Source organism: Puma concolor, chromosome A1, assembly GCF_028749965.1.
Source record: "Puma concolor isolate L17-30 chromosome A1, mPumCon1.1.hap2, whole genome shotgun sequence".
NCBI lineage: Eukaryota > Metazoa > Chordata > Mammalia > Carnivora > Felidae > Puma > Puma concolor.
Window position 1 is genome coordinate 215,881,856 of NC_141667.1, and position 22,871 is coordinate 215,904,726.

The window sequence follows — 22,871 nt, forward strand, 5'->3', positions numbered from 1 at the left end:
CAGCTACCAAGGCAAGATGACCGAGCCCACTCCATCCTCGCACCCACTTATCCGCATCCTTGGGGAGTTCCAGCCCTTTCCGTAGTACTTCAGAAGGGTCCTGCGGTGGGCTTCCCTCGCCCAGGGCCCTTCCCCAGACCCCTGAAGGGGAGGTTCTTTAAACTGTCCCCCAACAGCGTGGGCCGGGACTCGCCCTCATTCTACTTGTCTTTTGAGAACCCCCCCCCCCCCCCCCCCCGCCAGGCCCGCCGGCCGCTGCCTCCAATCCGGCCCTCGGCCAGGGGGTAGTGGTGCAAGGCAGACTGGCTTAAAGCGCGGCCGCCCCAATTCCGGCCCCGGGCGCCGGCGGGTCCCCGGCCGCGGAGCCCCAGAGCGGCTGCGCCCCCGGCCCCTATGAGCGCACAAAGCTCGCGGCCGCCGGAACCCTCGGCCCCGCCGCGTTCGGCCGCTGGATCCCGAGCCGGCAGGGGGCCCGGGTGGAGCGGCTCCGCGCGCGGCGCTCCGGCCGCCCAGCGCGGGGAGGACGCGCGGCAGCGCCAGCCTCGGGGCCGCGCTGGTTAGGTAGCAGGGGGGACCGGAAGGATGGCGAGGAAGTAGGAGAGGGTTTCCTGAGATGAAAGATTACTTCCGTCCGGGCTCTGGCCTCTCTCTGGAGCCGGCTCGTTGGGGGCTGGGGAGCGGGGTGCGCGGGGCTCGGGGGCCGCGCCTTGCCACCTGCAGCGCCCGCAGCCGGCGGGACGCGCGCGGCCGGGTCGGGGGGCTAACGCGGGGGGATTCTTGCAGGTGGGACTCGAGGGCATTGCCTAGCGCCCAAGCCATGGTGGCCAAACAGCGGATCCGGATGGCCAACGAGAAGCACAGCAAAAACATCACCCAGAGGGGGAACGTAGCCAAAACCCTGGTAAGGCGGGGGCGGCGCCGACCGGGCCGAGCGGGGCAGGGCCGGCGGGGGCGGGGCGGGGCCGGCGGGCGGGTGGCGGGCGCGGGGCCGGGCCTCCCCGCTCCCCGGCCCGGGCCCGGGCCCGCCCCGCCCCTCCCGCGGGGTCCCGCAGAGTGGGCGCCGAGTGCCGGGCTCTGGGGCGCGGACCTCGCGGAGCCCTGGCGGGCGGCGAGGGCCGGGTCGGTGGTGGCCCCTCAGGGGGCGGCCGCCGGGGCTACCACGGAGGCGCGGGAGAGCCTCCCCAAGAGAGAACTGGGCCTTTGTCTCCGGGAAAAACGGAAAGTCACATCCTTCAGGAACAGTTAAACCAACTGCGTGACACAGGACCCGGAACCCAGTAGGTGCTAGAACGTTCGATGAATGAATGAGCAGGTAAATGGAGGCCTCTTATCATCACCCCCTTCCAAGCTCCGACTCCTGGCCTCCACCCTCAACAGACACCCACCAGGATAAGGTTTCCCCTCCAGCCTCTTTGTTATGGCGCTGAATAAGTTGGAGGGGCGCAAAGTGCGAAATGAGGTTCAGACCCATGTTTCCCTCCATCCTCCTTTCCTTCTCCTCTTCTCCAGGGAGGCCTCTCGCTACCGGGCTGAAGTTTAAATGCAACATTACTCTTGCTCACCCTGTAAATTCTGGCTCATCCTGGTGGTATGATCCAGAACTTTGGAGACTAAAGCTTTGTAACTGGACTTTAAAGTAAAATCTGTGCCTTATGCACTAGGGTTAGTTTTAGCAAAGCAGAATGTCTTCAAGAGAAAATGCCAGGTCCGTGAGTTTGGACACTCAGAGGCATGCCTGGGATGAGTTGTTGGGCAGTGTTGGTCTCCAAGTCTGTGAGCCAAGATGCCTGGAATCTGTTACCCCAGACACTTAAGTGAAGTCCAGCTGAAGCTTTGGGTTTGGCTGGAAAAGCTTGCAGACCTGATGAGGCACTTCCTTTTAGCCAAAGAAATGATCCTGGTTTGAGTAACTGAGCAAAAAGCTAGAGCTGCAATGATCACACCAGAATTCTTGCAAAACTGAGCAGTACCACGGCAGAGAAATCTTAGGATCAAACTCTGTTCTACTCAGAGCTTTATCCACAGTTCCAGGCTTACCTTATGCTGGAAATTCTCTCATTGGGAGTTAGATCATTTAGTTGTGACTGAACAGTAACATGCTAATATACCAGTGAATTGGAACCATTTTTCACATAGATCTATTTTTCCTATTTCTTTTTACTCAGAAAAACAAACCTTGCTGTCCAAATTGACCTTGAGAAACAAATTTTAATCGGTGTTAAAGCACTTAGGGTTTTATATCCCTAGGAGGTCACTTCTTCCTAGATATCGTACAGACTAGCTGAGGTACTGAAAATCTCCAGTTGTGTGGTTCTTTTGAATGAACTAAGGAACTACAGAACTAACAGTTATGAACTAAACTCAGTTGACAACATATCCCACTGCAAAAGTAGCAACACGGTAACTGATTTGCAAAGCTAAGTTATCCATCCTGGCTTGGTGAACTCAAGGTCAGCCACCTTTAGCTTTTCAAGACCATTAGAAGGTGTTTGAGACCTGGGGGAGGGGAGAGGGCGAATTAGTGGCTTCAAAATAAGAAAAGAAAATTTAAAAATTGGAGGAAAATATTTAAATATCTAGGAAATGTAGTTACTCTCATTTCAACTCAACTCAACTTTCAAAGCTACATTAGGACGAATGTTTAATCTATGGTGTGAGTGAATTTTAATAGGTTCGGATATACCATGGCCTGGGGCCCTTCAGAAGTGCCTGGTACCTGTGAGGATGTTCAGACGGCCCTACTACATTTGTAATGAAAGGCTCCCAAACCAAGCCACGATGTATGTTTATTTTCAGTTGGCTAGGAGAACCTTTTGGTTAACTTTATTGTAAATAGGCCAACATCCAAAAAGAAAACCGAAGTACTTTAAGCCCTAAATCTCATTTTCCTAATTGCAGGTCAAACGCAATTACACTTTGAAAGAAGTAACTTGCAAGAGATAACTTGTTTGGGAGGAAATTGGGAACATATGAACAGATTCGAACTGAAAAATCAGCATAAGCATTCGGAAATAAACCCCTTCAATTGTATGCAGATGCTTCAGTATTTCATTAGCTAATAGCTATGGAGTAAATCGATATTATTCTCCCAGATAGCAGATATATCCAAAAAACAAAGAAGTAATCATTTTGTGATTATACGGTAGTAACTTCTTCTCCAGAATGAAGGGGATTTAAAGTTCAGAGTTCTGACTTACCCTGCTAGTATATAATCATGGGGGAAACGAGCCCCTGACATTATGAGGGAAGTAACATACTCCTATTTGAAATGAACCATGTCATTTGCAAGATTCTGCTGCTTTTCTTACCTTTACCAGCCATAGATTCAGGCTTAGGTGAATTGCCCCAAAGGGATTGTGCTGGGTACCGCTTCCAAAACAGGAATTCAGAGCTCTCAAAAAAAGAGGATATATTGGTGTTCTTGAGCTCTGAAAGTCCCCAGATCGTATCGAGTCACTGGAAAATGCCATCAAACAGATTTTTGTACTATACAGTCCAAGCTCTGCATGTTGATAATTTGTGTTTTTCTGCAAAGGAAAAATAATGGACTCCATTGCTATCTGCACCAGGCCAGTAATTCATTTACAGGCTCCTGAATTCACTTGTTGGCTTTGCTGGAGATCAATGAGCTTTTTATACAGCGTTAGTGGGATGACAGCAACAGAACTGGTTTCTGGTCAACCGTGACAGATGGGTTAGGAAGTTAGTGAAAGAGGGTGGGGACGGGGTAAGTGCCACACTCTGTTCAGGTAACTTTATTTGATATCTCTGTTATTTACGTGATCTGGCCTTGACCTGGCGTTGGGTGCCAAAGAATGACACAGTGACAACACTGGTTCAAGTTATCTTACGCAGTTATGTAAGACTGATTTTGTCCTTGTCTGGTCAAGAGCGGGCACCCATTCCCTTGCAGTGCGATTTGTTTGTGCAGGCGTGATGGTGGAAACAAGCTCGTCGAGGACAGAGAATCGAAGGGTTTTAATCCTTGGAGTCTGCCTGCCACTAACACTTTAATCTCTACTCTGGTATGGAGAGAGTCAGGGATAACCCTATCACCAATTAGGAAGTATTTACAAAAAAGGTAATATCCTTCCTAGATCCCGTCTTTACTCTGCTTGACCTAAGAAGCCATATTTAATGACGTTGGTGTGCTTATTCATTCTTCAGTGAACACTTATTGAGCACCTACTATGTTTAAGTCCTGTGCCAGGCATTGCTATATACATTGACACGTGAAAGAGACACAGTGCCTGCCCTGGTGGGGTAGGGTCCGGTGGAGAGACAGACAGTAGACACGTTATCATGAGACTAACCATGAGATACAAACTGGGATAAATGCTGTGAAGAAAACATACATGGCGGTTTAAGTGGTAAGGGAACCCACTTGAGGTAGAAGAGAGAAGGCTGTCTCAGAAAGTTACAGGTAAGCTGAGAACCGAAGAATTGTTGCCTTATTTATAATAAAATGAGTTCTTGTTTTGATGTGGGTAACAGCCTATTTCTGGCTCACACACGTGAGGAAATGTTAGTGAGTTATTTTCTTCACTCTAACATCTCCCTTTTTATTGGAGAAGATCACTGTTTTTTTGGACGCCTCTCTCAAAAAAAAATAGTTTTTCCTTGATCGATTTGATTTTTTTTAATGTTTACTTATCACGAGAGAGTGAGAGACAGAGTGCGAGAAGGGGAGGGGCAGACAGAGAGGGAGACACAGAATCCGAAGGAGGCTCCAGGCTCTGAGCTGTCAGCACCGAGCTCGACGCGGGGCTCCAACCCAAAAGCCGTAAGATGGTGACCGAGCTGAAGTTCTACGCTTAATTGACTAAGCCACCCAAACACCCCCATCGGTTTGATTTCAAGGACCAAGCCGTACCTGCAAATAGACCTAGAAGGGTTGTGGATGGTTGTTCTTATTACGTCTGTGTTTTTAGTTTGAGGGGAGCAGGAGGTGTGCAGGGACTGGGTTCATGTGGGCACAGTAGTGCCATTCTGCTCCCCAGGGAAGGAAGAGATTTCTTCAAAGTGTAAGCTTCATTTGGGTTGAGGAACTTTTCTCATTACAAAATGCTGCTTCCTTTGCCTACGCGCTCACTGCTGCTGTGGTGCTTCCGCCGTTCTGAGAATTTCCACAGCACTCACCTTCCCCATGTTCTTGGCGTGTGGAAGGTTTTGAGAAAATGGCTGTTCCGTGACCTTATTTGGAATCCACAGATTCGGGAATTTAAGATGATTCTGTTAGTGGAAACCACCCAGGCTCTGTAATGAGGCAAGTCTAAATTTGAATCCCAGCCCTTGATCAAATTAACAAACTCTGGGTGTCAGTTTCCCAACCACAAAATGGAGTTGATAACACTTGCCTGGCATGGAGTTGTGAGTGGTGGAAAGAGTGGTTGTAGATTGCCTAGGGTAGAGCCTGGCATCCAGTGTGCCTTCAACAAATGGAAGCAATTATTAGTACTATCATTTGGGACTCCCAAATCACTGTATCAGTTGGTACTTATACCCCATCTGTCCCTAGAATACTTAAGAGTGCCAAGTGCGCTGAGTTACAGGAGTATAAATAAGGTTATTGGTTAATTTTTTTCACACCTATCTGGATCCTTCACAATTGGCTTTACTCAGCTATTCCCTGCCCATTGGGCATTGAGAATGGATCCATCTCACCCATCGTGGTATTCCCAATCTTTAGTAGGGTCTAGTAGTACCCCACAAACGTTTCCTGGATGAATGAACCTAATCTTACTTTACCCCATTCCCTTTCAGAGGCCGCAAGAAGAGAAATACCCTGTGGGACCATGGCTGTTGGCACTGTTTGTTTTTGTTGTCTGTGGCTCAGGTATGGGTTTTTCGCTGACTTCATAGACCATGCTGTCCTCTGTCCTTCAAAAACACAGGTTTTATTCCCAAGAAAATAGACAAAAAAAAAAAAAAATACACACACACACACACACACACGTTGTTCTGGGATTCAAGTTAATCTCTGCCTGAAGCCTTCATCTTAATGGGTTTTGATTTGGTCTCTAGTCTAGCAGAGCAAATATGAGTAGAGACAAAATTGATATCCTATCAAATCATAATCATAAAATGATTACACTGAGTAATTAAATTGGCTGTTTACACTTTAGAGTTCAGTAGAACATAGCCTAAAAAGGGCATTTAGAACAGAAAGTGGAACACCTGTCTGTCTACCCAAGGTAGATCCAGATTGCAGAGAAAGGGAGAGGCTTTATGCCTTTCTCAGAGGAAACTCTACAGAACTCATAAATAGAACTGACTGAGCCTTTGACCTGAGCCTCAAGGTACAGTCACCTCACACTGAAAGGTGGCCAAGTTCAGAGAGCTTTGCTTACACTCACGTGCAAACATGCGCACACACAGGGGAGGCTTGAGCAAAGGATCATGCAGTTGTCTCTCGTTGAATTTGGTTACTGGGAGTCTTGTAATTCCTGGTCCCCATGGGTTGGGTCTCTAAGATAGTGGTAAGTGAGGAATAGTGGGGCTACTTCTAACAAGGCAGGCCTTCCGAGGTTCCCGAGATCTCTCACTCAAAGAAACAAAACTGCACACCCCATTCCCAAGGATGTGACTCGAAGGGAATATTTTACCCAATACAGGGAATCCCTCTTCTTTAACAGAGTTTACCCAACCTCTACTGGAATACTGAGGGTGAAGGGCTCACTTCTTCAAAACGCCTATCCCATTTCTGTATAGCTCTAGTTATACATCTTTTGAACTACACTGAACTATCTTTTCAGTAGTTCAGGTGCGAACTCCTAAAACCACAAGGCATGGACTCATTCTCTTCCGAACATCTTGAATCATCTTGACTCTTCAGATATTTTAAAGATGAGTTTAAATTCCGCAAAGTAAACTTCCCTACTTCTCTCAACCTAGCCTCAAAAGATGTGGTTTCTAGACCCCGCTTTTGGGTACACTCCATGAGTGTCTTAAAGTATATAACATTTGCAACTGTGGAAGTTGGTCTAGAAGGGGTGTGACTGCTACAGAGGCATTAGGATTGCCACTGCCCTTGATCCCATCACTCTGCTTCTATTAATGTGACCCAAGCTTCAGTTTATTTTCAGCAGTCGCAGCACATCCTAGACTCACATCAAGCTGAAGGATAGCCTGGCCCCTCTAAACTCTCCTTAACATAAATGCTCTACAAGCTTCAGAGAAGCATGTACATACCTCCCCCCAATCCAGAGCTGTCCCTTACCCCATCACACATTGTTTATTTTATTCATGACCCTCATCAACGTATGACATTATTTACTTTGCTTCTTTAGTATATATTTCCCACTGCTGGGACATAAGCTCAGGGAAGGGAATGTGTATTTTCCACAAACTGGTAGATTCTTATAAGTATTTAGCATATAGCGAGTGCTCAGTGTGGTTGGCTGAATGGATTCACGGATGGGTGGATGGATAAGTACAGCAAGATGTTCCCCATACTATAGATATCCAGCTGACTTTCTTGAGACCTAATATAAAGCTCCATGAATATTTCTATTAAAATTTCATTGTTGGTTGTCAGTTGTCTTTTTATAGCGTAGCCACAAAGTCTAGAAATACAGAAGAACATGCATAGTAAATGGCTTGCCGAAATTGCATTATCATGTACGAGATGGTCAGTGACATATGATATGGTCAGCGTATCGCCTTCATCAGCGATGCGTAGTTCAGAACGCTGTACAAAATTCCGAGGAATATGGTGCATTAATGCAGCATTTCCATCACTGCCTGCATATTCGTCTGCCGTGTGTTGCCTCAGATGATTGGTCTCTGATTTTCACCCGGAAACAAAACAAACAAAAAACCACGTGCCTTTAGCAAGCCATACAAAAATCAAGAAAAATAAATCTATGTGAAAAGGTGATCTGCCCTTTCAGGCCTTGTGGCCAGCCTGTAGATTGTTAGATCTTGAACCTTGAGCCTCCTATCTAATCATCTTTCTTTGCCAGCTTTATAGTCTCGGAAAGTATACTGTACCTCCAAGTCACTGATAAAGTCTAGACTTGGAGAAGCCCATGGAACACAATTCGAGACAACTCCCTCCAGGTTGACTTTGAACCTCTCTGCAAAACTTGTACAAACAATCATCGTGTCTTGGGGGCTTGGCGGGGTCCGCTGTGTGCCTGGCACTGTGCCAGGCTTTGGAACAACCACCTTCAGGAGGCTGCAGGCAACGGGAGAGGCAGATAAGGAAGCTGTCAGTTGTACCTAGGGCAAGAGTTCTATGATAGCAGAGTGCCCAGAGTGCTTGGTGGGCACGGATAAGGGACTGTGTTAGCCTGCTCAGGCTGCTATAACAAAATACCATGGGCTAGGTGGCTTAGAAGTAGCAGAAATTTACTGCTCACAGTTCTGGAGGTTGGAAGTCAGATTAGGGTGCCAGCCTGGTCTGGTGAGGACCCTTTTCCCGGTCACAGACCTCTCCTCATATCTTCATATTGTATCCTCGCGTGGCAGAAAGGGTAGGGAGCTCTGTGGGGTCTCTTTTATCAGAGCGCTGATCCCATTCATGAGGTCTCCACCCTCATGACCTAATCAGCTCCCAAAGCCCCCGCGTTCTACCATCATCACATTGGACATCAGGATTCCAGCACGCGGATATGGGAGAACGCAATCAGACCATAGCGGGGACTTCTCAGTCATACTGAGCAGAAGAGAAAGTTCCCCAGAGGAGGTGCCATTTGTGGTGAGTTTTGAAGGACAAACAGCCAAAGGACAGGTCGTTCCACATGAGAGATTACTACGTGACAAAGGCACATAGACTTGAGATAGCGTGCCGGGCTCAAGAATGGCCAAAGCCCAGTGGCAAGGACCTGTGAGTCATCACGCAGCCCGTGTTGTCAGGGGCTACACAGGTACAGAGCCAGTATTGTTTTCTTTTTTGGCGTCCAGATACATATTAACCAGTGCCCTCCCCAGTCTGCACCGTGAGGTAGCACATGGAGGGGGTTAAGTCGATAAAGTGATTTGGTCTGTTTTTCTCAAACCGGTGTTAGTTCTCAATATCCACCCTTTTCAAAGGGCTTGAAAACCTTCTCTAAATTACACTTTAATTAAAATCTTGCCACGCTATCGGTCTATATAGTAGGAACTGTATCTCCTCCCCCCGCCCCCCCCCCAACCTCCGGGTAAATTGGGACATCTGCTGACAGCAGTCTCTTGGAACCCTCCCAGTCTCCATTCGTTTTCTCAGGGATCGAGTACATTGGCTCTGTTATCCTTTCTGGGATGGGAGATCTATCAGGGGGCTGGAATGGGAGCCCGCAGGGCCCAGAGACATGGATTTAAAGTGGCTAAGAGGTCACAGCACTTACTAGCATGCCACACCCCCCCGTCTTCACAGCCTGTTCTCTCCCGGTGTCGCTTCTTTAAATCCTTGTCGTCAAGACCGCGTTGCTTTTATGGAGAGGCTAGTTAGGAGTTCGTTAACACGTTACCATGATCCCTAAGTAATGGGCTTCATCTCTTTTTTAATCGTAACTAAAAATAATCCACTAACCCACCTTTAATTTTTTTTTTTTTTTTGCTAACTTACCTTTTTTTTTTTTTTCCTGCAAGCCTCAGCTCAAGTCAGGCACTGTTCTCACAGAAATGTGTCACTCTTCTCAGCTTGTCCTTGGTGCTGTGCCCTTCCTTCTATCTTTGTACGCGTGCTTTTCTAAGCCAAACATGTCATGAAAAACACAATAACTCCTTTAGGTCTGTCCCGGTTGCCACCTCGCTGGGATTAGTCACGATTCAGTTCGTCTTGCAGAGCCTACTGCCCTTCTTGAGTTTCTCCTCCTTCAGGTTGTGGGGCCAGTGTCTTCTCTATATTTAAGAGAGTGTCATGTCCTAACAGCTAGCCATGCCGTCTGTGGGTTCCTCTGCCTCATGTCACGAGCCTTCCTGGTGAGAGGATGACGGAAGCCTCGTGTCACTATTCTCTCTGAGGCCAGGTGGCTGGCGGCTCATATGTTGTATATTTTTATACAGACGGGGAAAATATGAAAGCTTCCAATATTAACGAAGGTGCTGATCAATGATCTGATTCTCTTGAAAGACAACGCTCTCATCACCTCACTCTGTTGACCCACTTTTCCCACGATGATTGGTTGGGCAAAGTGCTCTTTTTAGAAATAGTGTCCGTGTACCTAGGATAGGTAAATATTTGGGTCAGGCAAGTAAGAAGGAATGCACATCGTATCCGTTCTCCTGGCGAGATTGTGGCAAAGGATCAGGACTGGGGAAACGTTGGCATTTAGGCTCATGCACTCTTATTGGCCACCCTTACTCCACTTCGTGTGGAAAAAAAACAAGTTAACGAACCTCCAAGAGGTCACAGGACCCCTTAACTATATGGGGCGTGATGTGTCACAGCAGTCTTGACCCCTTGCTTCTTGGCTTCTTCCCTGTGGCCTTCCTCATTCTCCACACATGCCTTTAATGCCTGCGGTGCTGATAAGAACAAGATAACGAAAAAGAAGGGAGAAGAACCGGGAGAGCAGCAAGGGTACAGAACGCAGAGGCCCCTGGCGCAAACATGCACCCAGGGAACACTCACCCCCTCATCAGGAAATCAGATAAGAGCACCAGACCTCCTGGGGCTGCCCTGAGGCCCCCAAGATGTGAGTCCAGCCCAGGTACACGGTGGTAGCCTCTAATACATTACCCCGTTGACATGCAGTTGGAAGGAGGCTATCTAAATGCACCCCTCTTCAGAGTAAGTAAATTTCCACTCTCCGTGATTGCAAAAGGGCTCTTAGGCAAGACGCTTCTTTGAAGCCTGACCGTTTGGCAGGAACAGGATGAGAGATGAAGAGGCCTCAGAGAGGAGGGTAGTTTTGGAATCTGCCAGATGTAGGTTCAAAGCCTAAGATTCACTGTCAGCTGGACAACCTTGGACACGTTATTTACTCTCTGTATCGATTTCCTTATTGATCAACTAGGGATAAGAGTAGCCCCTCCAAAGGGCATCGACTGGCTCCGGGGATATTAAGCGCTGGCCCACAGCTCGACACCTGCAGCCTCAGTCACTACCACCATCCCCATCAGCGTAGCCCCGATAGTGGCACCGTGGATGGGAGGGGCTGGTGTGCCATGGTGGGGGGGGGGCGGTGCTCAGGTTTCCATTTGCTTTACATCTTTCCCAGCTGGGCCTTCCGTGGGCAGCCCATGGGCAAGGCTCAGCCACTCACATTGGTCTTGCTCTTCAACGGTAGGCCCGGCCTCTTCGCTCCAAGGATGAGTGTCTGCAGTTTGATAACATTCCATTCCGAGGGTGTGAGCCTATCTTTCCATGATAAAGCTTCAAAATCTTCCCGACCTCCCCACGCAGGGGAAAGGAAGAACCCACCTACAGACTAAAATCAACAAACAGGGGTTTGTAGTTTACGTCGATATCAGAAATATCTATTTCTGATATCTTGACCTGAATACACCACTGTTTTGCTATAAAAGTTCTCTTTGTGAGATGCAAAAGCTCTGGGAACAGTGCGTTCTTTTCAGACCCAGTATTATCCAGATAGAGGACATCTCAGGGCCATATGGTTCTTTGTTTTGTATAATTTGGTAACTAGCTGTATTGTTACTATATACATCCTATCAGAAATCTGAAACCTGTTTCTCAGAAAGCCTGTTACGAGAAAACCTCATACGAGGTTTATGTTATGAGTTATGAGTGTCCTCAGATAATTATTCCAAACTTCTCTTGTTCAAGTCTTGCTTGGCCCGGGACTTTGTTTTGCTTGGGCCTTTTTAACTGGTTACATTTGTCTTTACTTGATTTCCTAGGGCCCCAGATCCACACTGAAGCCTTAAGGATTCAAGCATCCCGCCCCCCGCCCCCAGCCCAGCCCCTCTTAGAGACTCTGCTGTGTTTTTCTTCTCTTTTTATAAAAACACTGTCTTCCATTTCTGCAGGCAGTGGGGCCTCTTTCCAGATAAGCACCTCATCCTGTCTCTCCTGGCCCTTGGTTTCAAACCTGCCTCTCTGAGAACCGTGTGATAGCTTCTGAAGAGTGCTTGTTTTTATCTCGAGACTCAGAGACAAGCGTGACCCAGAATGTCTGTCTGAGGCGGCAAAGATGCCGTCGCTCAGACCGGCCCGCCGCTATCTCTGGGAGACACTTGCAGTCCTGATGCACTGCCCCAGACCATGAATGAAGCCAGTCACCCTGCTGTAACCCTGGATTTTCCTCTACTTTTGTCCTCAGCTCCTTTAAGAGTTTTCTAGACGAGGATTCTGAGGCCACGCCCAAGCTCTGGGGGAAAGCGTGCTGCAATTGATTAACAATGTCCATCCTAAACCTGGTGTGGACAGCGGGGTCCCGTGCTCACCCTTGCCATCCCTGGCCTTTCCGTGATGGGAGTGCCACGGGGTTCACAGGACAACTGTCTTCCGCGTTCCCAGCTTTCCTCTTTGACCAGAATGGCCCCTGGACTCCACGAGATTGATTAGGCTTTTTCCTTAACACGTTCGTTGTCCAGACAATCGGGCTGTTTAGTCAGCATATGCGCGCATCTTGTGATCCTGTAGCATGATTTCCCTTCTCCGAGCCCCGTGTGAAACTGCACGGTGACAGATGGCAGCGGCCCGAGACCAGGCTCTTTGCAACCTGCTTGTCCCCTCCCCTGTCCTTACCCCTCACTGAGGTTTCTACTGGGATTAATGGAGTCCCCGTTTAATTCCTATTATCCCTTGATTCCCAGAGGGAAACTCTCACACATCAGCCGTGCCCCGGCTCCCTCCCTCAGACCGTTTCTCCCTCATGTATTCTTAATTTCAATTTGATTTCTCTCTCTCTGGCCAAGCCTGATATTCATTTCCTAATTAGGGATTATGAGAATTTTAATGGTTACTGAAGCCTGAGCATTCTTGAAACTGATGAGCTTATATCCCCCATCAAAGGGGAACCTCTCGGGTAATAGGATTAACGAGTGGCTGTTATTTCCTTCAGACTTTTCTATTTCCCCGTGTGAGCATATATGACTTATAACATATAGAGAAATACAGACAACTTTTATAATCTAGAAAAAATTAAGTGTATTTTAAGAAGAAAACATCTTGACTAGTGATTTTTAGCCTCTTTTTAACAAGCAGCCAAACTCTGTTCATATCTTAGGAACAAACGAAAGAGCAGCTGTTCTGGTGGAAGTGGGATCTGTGTGTGTGTGTGTGTGTGAGAGAGAGAGAGTGAGTGAGTGTGTGTGTGTGTGTATGTGTGTGTGTGTGAGTAGGCGTGTGTGTGCATTTATGAGTGTGCATATGTGTGAGTGTGTACATATTTGTGTGTATTTACATTTGTGAGTACGCTTGAGAGTGTGAGCGGATGTGCGTTTGTGTGTGTGTATGTGTTTGCGAGTGTGTGTCTTTGTCTGTGTTTGTGTAGGGGGTACCTCCGGTGTTGCTGGATATTCTGGGTTTTTTTCCATCCCTGGACAGGAACAGACATCTGGACCCTCTTTGCCCATCAAATAGGAAGCTGCGTCTGGCCCGGAGCTGGCCTCTGTCATGACAGAGCTCATGCCTCTGAGCAAATGGCCTGCTAGGTTTATTTGGCACATGAGTTGTGAGTAGTCACACTGTTTCTGGGCAGGGACATTGCTTTCGTCTGTCGGTTAAGGGGCTGTAGGCTCCCATATCCCCCAGGGAATCTGCCTGTGGACACAGGGGAGGTGGGAGAGCTAGCATGTCATAGACCAGCGCGTTTTTCAGGACAGCCTATTCAGAACGGATATGAAGAAGTGATTCCCTGAGATGTTCTTGGCTGGGCCTGAATCCCTCCCATTCCCCAGTCTCATGTTTCAGGTGGTCCAAGGATCTCCCTGTACAGAAGGCCTCTCCATTTCTGGAAGGGCCAACACCCCTGTCCTTCCTAGGACCTACTGTTTCTGCTGAGAACAGTGTGGAGGAGGGAAAGGATCAAGCCACGTGTGTGCCAGCTCCAAGGCCAGCCTCCCTGGGTTTGAAACCCAGCTCTGCGACCTACTAGCCATGTGGCCTTATCCAGCTTACGCCCGTTCTAAGCCTTGGTTCTCCCATTCTTAAAAGACCTAAGAATGGTCCCTAACTCCTAGGACCTTGGGAGTTGATTGTTAGTCATTATATTCATGGCCCTTAGTCACGCTCTCTCCCCACATCTCAGCCTCCCAGGCAAGGTTCTGACCAAGACTCTGAATGCTCACAGAGAAAGAAAGAGAACATTTGGATCTTCCTAGTGATTTTGCTTTATGGTGGTAAGAAAACTTGTAGGGGGGAGCATACTTAGCTCCGAGACCCTGAGGAAGCTGTGGTGATGTCAGCCAGAGGTCGGTGGGGTCACCTCTGTAGGGGCAGCGGGAGCCTCCTCTCTATTTCTAGAAAGAATTCTTTATATAAACTAGCTAATAGGGATGAGCAGGACCTGTTCATACAACTGTCTTGGCTACTTACTATACACGTATATTTTCTCTTCTCGTCACATAATCCCTACGAAGGAGCTATGGTACTTGTTTTTCCAGATCGTAAAACTGAGGCTCCTAGAGGAAATCAGCTAGCATCACACAGCTAAAGAGTGAGAGAGCCAGTACCCAAACCTGAACTCGAAACCCTATTACACTGCCTTCCCTCCCTCTTACCACTTCTCCCAAAAGTACTACCAAGCAGAAGGTTTCCACCCACCTTAGGCCTTCAGCATATGACCATGTATTGAAAAGAATTCTTGTTAAAACATCTCCTACTTTCCCTGCCAGAAAAGGTGCGTTGTCCAGAGGTTCCACGTATACAGCCATCCTGGGTCTGCTCCCAGATGGATAAAGCCTTGACCCAGCCGTGGGCTGCTTGTTGACTGGGCCACCGGGGCACCCGACCTCCTTACCCTTTTCTGGACCTTGCTCCAGGACAGATTTGAATGCACCATGTCTACAGGTCGACCCAAAACACTGGCCTTTCCTGGAGACCGCCAGAACTGTCTCGAAACTGTGACACCCAAAGTGGCTGTCACTCCCCTGAGACTGACTGACAAGCAGGATGTTTGAGGAGCTGGGCAGCCTTGGAGAAGGTCTTCTATTTCACCACAAAGGGAAGACTGAGGACATGTCTCTGCCGAGAAACTCCTGCCTCGAGACCTGACATGGACACTCTGGAAAAGATGTCTCCTCAGCCACTGGCTCCTTCAAGGTGACCTGCATCCTCCCTTGTTCCATGCCCTGTACCCTGTGCCTCATGGAGCATTTGGGTTTGTGTCTGGTCTGCTGCTCGAAGAGCGTTTCTGCTGTCTGCCATTTTACTGTGGATAAAGGGCATCATGCTCTTGGCTAACGTCCCTTCTCTTCACCGTGCCTTTCTGCCCTCTATCCCAGGCACCTCTGTCTTTCCCCTCGTCTCCATCTCTGGAGACGCTACCAGGAAATGCCACCGGAAATAGCATCACGCCTTCGACTCCCTTTGTGCTGATTCTTCCTGAGAGCTTAACCCGCCTTTGCGACGTCTCCTTTCTTGACGTTTCTACTTGTCTCTCACAGGACCTATGCTTTTTCCTACCAGCTTTTTCATTTTTTAAATGGAAAATAATCAAAATGATGTGATTTCTAGAGCGGTCTTGTCCTCCTCAATGGTATTCCTGTGGCCTCTCTCAATCTCTCTTCTCAGCAACTCTCTTGAGCTCGCTTATCATCAACCTTATTCTCAATAAAAGTGGCCTTCTGAAGCTTCCTGTTATCTTGCAGGCAACGCCGGCAGCCTCCCACTCTCTAGCTGTCTCCCTTCTGTCACCCCTGTGTCCTGGCGCTCCCAGTTAGCCGAGGTAGGTCTGTCCCCAGGGTAAGAGTGGGCTGGGATGACACAGTCCCAGGCCTTAAGGAGTTTACGGTCTTTCATGACTTTCCTTCCCCGCCAAAGACCGGGCTCTTGCAACATCGGAATCTAAAAGCAGTTATTTGATGTTGTTTCTTGGTTCGCAAAATAATTCTGTGAGGTTTATAATATGGGTTTTCCTCCATGCTCTTTGCAATTATTCACCTTTCATTTTCCTCCAAGAAATATCCACTGAGGACCTGCTACGTGCCTGGTGCTGAGCTAGGCCCAGAGTGGTCATGAGCAAAATCATGCACGGTCCCTGCTGTCCTGGAGCCTTCAGTCTGGTGGGGAAGCAACATAAGTTTACCAAGTCATGTTGAAACCTGCGCGATTTCAGTCATGAAAGTGGAGGAGAGACATGTAAAGCTGTGAAAGCATATAAGGCAAAAGGCTGGGCAAGTGGTTCTCAGAGTGTGGTCCCTGGACCAGCAGCCTGAGCATCACCGGTGACCCAGTTAGAAATACACATTCTCAGGGCACCTGGGTGGTTCAGTCAGGTAGGCATCCAACTCTTGATCTCAGCTCAGGTCTTAATCTCAGGGTCCTGAGTTCAAGCCCCACGGTGGGCTCCCCCCTGGGCATGAAGCCTACTTAAAAACAAATACACATTTTCATTTCCCACTCTAGACCCACTGAATTAGAAACTCTGGAGGTGGGGCCCAGCCTCTGTTTTCACACATCCTCAGGAGACTACCATACACACGCAGGTTTGAGAACTCTTGCCTCAGATGGTCAAAGAAAGCTTCTCTGCAGAAAAAAACTTCTGGATTATAAAGGAAAACTAGGCAATAGGGTGGGGCGGGAGAAGTATTTCGTACAGAAAGAGTGGCATATGGAAAAGCCCTGAGAGTTTTGAAAACATGAGGGATTAGCCCAGGAGAGAAGAGTAATATAAGATACATCTGGACGGGTTGATAGGACCAGGATATATAGGTCATGGAGGCCACATCAAGGATTGGGCAACAGGAAGCTTTTTGATGTGCTTGAAACACAGGGATGACACAATCTTACTTGTTTTCATTTAAAGAATAAATCTAGCTGCAGTATGGAGCAAATATTGCAGAAGAGCAAGGGTAGACCAGTTGGAGGTCATGGCAGGGGTCTGGGGAAAGATGGCGGTAACTTGCACGAAGGTGGTTTCTGGAGGGACGGGGAGAAAGGTGCATAATCACAAGATTCTTAAAGTCCACAGGTGTTGGTAATCAGTTGGAGGTGCCGAGGATGACTCTTGCGTTTTGAGTTTATATGCAAGATGGAGGGTAACGAGGCCAAGTTCGGCAGTGGGAAGGGATCCTGAGAAGGTCCTGTTGAGTTTGAAGCGTCTTTGAGCCACCTACGTGTAGATATCAATTCAATGATGGAAGGTGTGGGTCTGGAGCTCTGGGAAGTCAGGGCTGGCAATACACATAGGTGAGTCAGCAAAAGCTAAGGGCCGCCTAAAATTGTGGGGCAGGGTGAAGTCACCCGGGAAGTGAGAATGTGAGACATGAGTGAGAATAGAAGAAAGCCCGAGTGCTCACCGAGAGGTGTCATTATTCTTGTTTATTGGTCAGATGGAGTTAGGATGACCCCTGTAAAACCCATTTAGTGTAAAGAGCCACAGAGAAGAAAACTAGAAAACCAGGGAAATACAGTGTCACAGAGGCCAAGGGATGAGAGAGTATAGGAGGGAGTGGTCAACAATGGTGAGTCAGGAAGTCAGGCAGGAGGGAGCTGGAAACTGCCCGTCGGATTAAGTGACATGGAAGGTGCTTTGTGTCCCTAGCAAGAGATATTTTCGGTGGAGTGAAGAGAGCAGGAGCTAGAATAAAGTGGATTGAGGTGGGAATTGAAAGCAAGGAAATGGAGAAAGTGAGTATAGACAGCTTTTTAGAAACGGTTGCAAAGCGGAAGAGAGGGCACCTGTTGGTAGCAGATGTGGACTCGGGAGGATTGATCCGGTTCATTTGATTGTTGAGCGTGAATGTTTCTTGCGTGCTAAAGCCTGAGGATTTCGTTGAAAGGGGATGGTTAAATAAAAGAGAGATGTGACCATCCGAGGTCACCAAAGATCAGGATGCCAAACACAGGTTGGAGAGGGCAGGGGCCCGGGGATTCTGTAGCTCCTGCGCTAGCCTGGATTTTTCTGAACCCCAGTGACTTGCCCGAGGCCAGATGCCCTGACCTGGAATGTCTGCCTGTCCCTCCTTTCCTTGGCATCTCTCTTCCCTGCTGTCTGGCTTACCCACGGCCTCTTTCCTACAGCCTGCTCAGCTGTTTTCTCAGCTTTGTGCACCCACTGTTAAGTTATTAACTTGTCAGGGTCCAGACTCCCCACTTCCTTTCCCTCTTTGAACCCACTGTTGGCTCCCTTCCTGGTCGCTGCCTCGGGAAGCCAGCACGTGGAAAGCCAGGGTGACTCTGCGGGTCATTACTGGCAGGCACAGAGACGTACAATTAACGTAATTGCTCTAGAATGTCGAAGGCTTCTTAAAGACATTGAGACAACTGAAAAAGGAATAATAAATGCAACCCACTCTCCCTTATCTCAAAGGTGAAGGCAAATGGTGAACTTAAAACAGACTTTATTTAAAGTAATTTCTCCAACCAGGTTCCATTTTAAAGAGTCACCTGTACACCTGTTAAGGACCATCAGATGTTTACATTTAATTCATGGATTCAGTAGGGTCAAGAGTGATCTTGAATTAATTCTTAAAGCAGACTTAGGAACTGGTAAGTTGCTTTACCAGAAGTGTTGCTACTCTGAAATAAAAAAAAAAAAATCTCATCTAAGACTCTTTAGAGAAATTTGCAACCATTCCGAAAAGAGAATTGAGTGGCTTTATCATTACCTAGCACTTTTGAAGTCATGAATTAACTTAATGGGGCATGATGGACCTAAGGCACAGACTGTTTCCTATTTGTTGACCTACTTTCCGCTGATAACGATGTCCTGTCTAAGGCTAAAATGAAGGGAGAAATAACATTTTTGAGCATTTTATTATGGGCAGATTTTTTTTTTTTTTTTTTTTTTGCTTCTATCATGATCTTCATTCCTTGCCATCCTCTGAGATGCACATTATCTACAGCTTTGCCAGTAGAGAAAGCAGGGCTCTGGAACTGTGTGGGAGTTTCCCGAAGTTCACACCACTAGGGAGTGGCAGGTAGCACTTGGTACTTGAGCTCTGGTCTCATGCTCACGCACGGAGAAGCAGCGGTCATGACCAGAGAGATGGTAACAATAGCAGTAGCTCCCACGCATCAAGCCCTCAGTGTAGGCAGAGCCACTGTCGTTATCGTTTAATCCCTATGACAGCACCGCAAGCACCGTGGTTCTCATTTCACCCAAAAGGAGGTGGTCTCGAAAACGTTAACTAATCCGTCCGGTGAAGAACTGGAATTCAGACCTAGTTCCGTCTGACCCTGCCCTTCCACGGTAGACTTGTTCGTCAAGATTAGGGATGCTTCCCTGATCCCAAGAACAAAACATGAGGCACGGTAGATGTAGATATTCTTTTTCCTAATGTTGTCCAATATACAGCTGCCTCCCCGCACTCCCGTTGAACCGGAATACGGCATGTTTATTTAACGTTTGTTCCTTGTCAGCCCTGGCAGGGGAGGACAGGAAGGTCAGACATTTCTGTGAGCTTATCCATTTGGGGAAGGTACTTTCTCACCCCCTCAGCAACTTCTGCTGTCAAGACCCACCCCCAAACCCGGGATGGGCCAAGGAAACTTCCGAGCACAACCGTAATGAAGGATCACAAGTTGTTGAATTCACTCCTTCGCTGGACACGGAGAAGACAGTTCACACAGAACTGGCTAACTTCGATTTTCTGTGTAATTCTAAACGGTCTTTGTGTTCAGCTTGGTCGATAGCAACATAGTAACAGAAGAGGGCCCAGCACAGGCTGGTTTGGTAACACCAGAGAGGTGAGCGGAGATCATCACTGAAATAAAGGACGCAGAAGCAGAAACGAAGAGCCCAGAGCACAGCCAACCAGAGCTGTTTGGGTCTCAGATCAAATACCTTGCGCACCCCGTGCCAATACTCCATCGGGGTCTTAGCAATGACTGTTTTTCATTATGGTCACACTGAACCTTCCTGAAAAATTAATATTATGTCAGGTTTGGTGTATATCCAATTTAGGAGAGTAGTGATGATGCGTGCAGGGTTTTTGTTTTGGTTTAGTTTCGGTTTTTTAGGCGAAAAAAATGCATTCATGCTTTATCTTTCCTTCAAATCTAGCTGTCCAAGGAAGATCCCCCAAGGCCCTGTGTGTCACTAACCTCTGCACACCCAAAGCACAGTACCTGGTTTACAGTACGTGCTCACTAACGTTAGATGATGGAATGTCAAGGGCTTGTTTCCCAAAGGTTCTGGATAGCCTGCTTTAGCGTGGCCGCTCAGCTCGTCCCTGTTTATCCTGTTTTTAGACGGGATTAAATGAAACGATACCCAGCCTCACCTCCAAGAAATCACGAAGCACGTGGTAGTGACAGTTCTCATCTGTTCTCGTCCTCATCAAGCCTGACCGCCATTGCCCACTGGGGAGGGCGTAACAAAGACGCTTCGGCCTTATGTTCCCCGGGACACATTTAACCCCGATAGCTAGAACCGGGCCGGGGGAGCTAACTCGCTCTTAGCAAGATAAGCGGGGGTGCCAGGTGGGCTTCCAGGCTCCCCACCCCCTCGGTCAAAACTCCTGGTGGCTCTGGATGAGAGGTTGCGGCATTTCAGAGAAGTTACTGGCAGCCAGCAGATCTTGCATCAAGGGCTACCGGCATCCAGGGGCCCGGTCTGATGCATCTGCTCCAAGCACCTGGCCTGCATTCCCTGCTCGGGGGCCGCTCATTTTCCAGGCCACTGCCGTTTTGAAAAGGCAGCCTCGCTGACCTGTGAAATGAGTGCAGTGCCTGTATGAAAGCCCCGTCCCCTCTCCCCAGCAGCCACAGGACACTTCTGGGGAAGGGGGCCAAATCCGTGAGCGCCTGAGGGATCTCTGGCCTGAACTCCTGATGGAATTAGCAGGAGTTATCTATAAATCCCCGAGGCATCCATCAGCAGACAGAGCAAGGCTGCCTTTTTAAAGAAGTTCACTGACCTCTTGTTAACTTAACTCCTTGTTAGGAAATATCTAATCAGCTGGATGCTAACATGTCAGGGGCCCAGGGGTCAGCAGAAGCAGGGTTCGCTGTGGGCTTGGGTTTCCAGCTGTGTGCTGCCTGCTATCTGAGCTGTCTTGTTTTCCTCTTTCAGCTATCTTTCAGATCATTCAGAGCATAAGGATGGGCATGTGAGAAGGCCTGGGGATTTGACCCTGCCCCCTCCCTCTGGAGGGCGGAGGACCACTTAAGCTTTTAGCCAGGGATCTGTGGGAAGCACACAGCCACACCGAGTAGAAAAAAAAGGCTCCCTCCATTGTTCCCTGATCACTTCATCGTGGATGTCAGACCACATTGCCTTCTCACAGGACATCTTGGTACATCCGTGTTCTCGAGCGGAAAGGACATTTTGCTTTTCTGTTGGTGGGATTGGTAGCTCCCAGATGTCTGCGGCAGCACCCTGTCTGGTTTTGCCCCTGGTCTCACAAATGTATGTATGTGGCCCTCCGAAGGATCACCAGGTTACTTTCTATGGATACAGCCTCTCCTCCGTTGGGGATTGGTTTTACGAATAAATGTCTTTGTTCAACCTTATACCATGTGTGGGTTACAGTGAGAAACCTGAAGCGAAGAACATGCCAGAATAGCTCCAGGTGGGGTTGGGGTGGGGGGTGGGGGACAGGACTAGACGTTTGGGAAAGGGTCAAGGAATCTGTGGCTGGGGAATTAGAGCTAGATTTACCTTCAAGGTCTTGGCCCAGAATGAAGCCCTGGGCTGCTCTCATGACCTTGGATTTTCCACACATTTTACTTTTTTACTTTTTTTTTTTTTTTTGGTTTTGGGCGGGGGTTTTTTTTGTTTGTTTTTTGCTCTTTTTTTCGATGCAGAAAGCCACCTACAAAGCGTGTCAAGGTTCGATTAGCTGTTATCTGCTCTTTGTCTGTCTTAGGACTTGACGAGGAGCAGGTGTCTGAGGCCTCTTTATGAAAACCAGCCAACCTCAGGACCCAGGAGGGCTGGAGTCTCATCTCACTCTGGGTGGTCAGCCTGGAGGCTGGGAGAGTTTGGCCCAGGGCTGGTGGGTGCACACGTCTCCCTGGCCAGCCTCCCCACAGCCCCTCAGAGTGTGGTCTGCCTACATGGGCATCCCAGTGTGTGGCGGGGGTGGGGCAAGTGGGACATGCATCTCGAAATGCAGACTCTGGGGTTCTACCTCAAGTCTGCTCAATTTAAGTGCGGCAGGTGGGGCCAACGCTAATGTTTTGTACAAGCTCCCTGGGTGAGGCTTACGCACTCTAAATTTTCAGGACCACGATCCTGAGAAGGGCCGGCTAAAGAGAAAGTTTTGTCCCATTCCAAGCAGCAAAGACAGCCCCCGCTGAAGCTTGCTGTTAAGCGAGGCCTATCCTGCGGGCACGGCTGGCGGAGGAAAGGGAGAATCAGCCTGCTCGGTTGTTCTGACTTCTGATACGGCCTCAGGAAGTCCGAGGGGCGACCACAGAGATCGGCATCGGGATTAAAGATGTTCAGTGTGCAACTTTAAACAGTCCTGTGTTGCTTCTTAAAATTCCATCTTTGCACTCTTGGCAATTTCGTTCATTCCTCAATATTGGGAGAACTTTAAACATGGAAGCGGTGGCAGTGGCCAGGACTTCTGCCAACCACTTCGGGGGCTTTGTTGGAAATGGTGCACTTGGAAATGGGGCGGAGGGGGAGGAAGCTTTTTGTCCACTGGAGTCTTTTACGAAACCCAGACCCTTCAGTGATATTCTTTAGGGCCGCCTTTTGTCCCATCCTCCTCCTCCCCCTCCTCCCCTCCCTCTCCCTCCTTCCCCTCCCTCCTCCCCTCCCTCCTCCTCCCCTCCTTCCCCCTCCTTCCCCTCCTCCTCCCTTCCCTCCTCCTCCTCCTCCCTCTCCTCCTCCCCTCCCTCCTCCCCCTCCTCCCCTCCCTCC

The 22,871-nt window shown here is 48.6% G+C and overlaps 1 protein-coding gene across 5 annotated transcripts; it reads left to right on the forward strand.

Annotated features, from left to right (window-relative positions):
• Positions 1 to 421: 421 nt before the first annotated feature.
• On the forward strand, positions 422 to 22,462 carry SERP2 (stress associated endoplasmic reticulum protein family member 2). Of its 5 annotated transcripts, XR_015253021.1 has the most exons (7): positions 422 to 561; positions 784 to 901; positions 5,764 to 5,836; positions 14,903 to 15,154; positions 21,072 to 21,294; positions 21,868 to 21,996; positions 22,226 to 22,462. XR_015253021.1 is itself a non-coding variant. In XM_086711786.1 (4 exons), the coding sequence occupies exons 2-4, from the start codon at positions 818 to 820 to the stop codon at positions 14,820 to 14,822; spliced, it is 252 nt and encodes an 83-aa protein (XP_086567912.1). In that variant the 5' UTR covers positions 422 to 561; positions 784 to 817; the 3' UTR covers positions 14,823 to 14,896. The 5 variants fall into 5 exon arrangements, 1 of the variants encoding a protein (XP_086567912.1); XR_015253024.1 differs by lacking the exon at positions 21,072 to 21,294; XR_015253022.1 differs by lacking the exons at positions 21,072 to 21,294; positions 21,868 to 21,996.
• The last annotated feature ends 409 nt before the right edge of the window (positions 22,463 to 22,871 follow it).

Excerpts from the sequence above, each read along its gene's own strand:
- SERP2 (XM_086711786.1), top strand. The coding sequence starts at position 818 with ATGGTGGCCAAACAGCGGATCCGGATGGCCAACGAGAAGCACAGCAAA. Across the intron at positions 902-5,763 it reads GGAACGTAGCCAAAACCCTG|AGGCCGCAAGAAGAGAAATA; the intron begins GTAAGGCGGGGG and ends ATTCCCTTTCAG. Across the intron at positions 5,837-14,727 it reads TTTTGTTGTCTGTGGCTCAG|AAAAGGTGCGTTGTCCAGAG; the intron begins GTATGGGTTTTT and ends TTTCCCTGCCAG.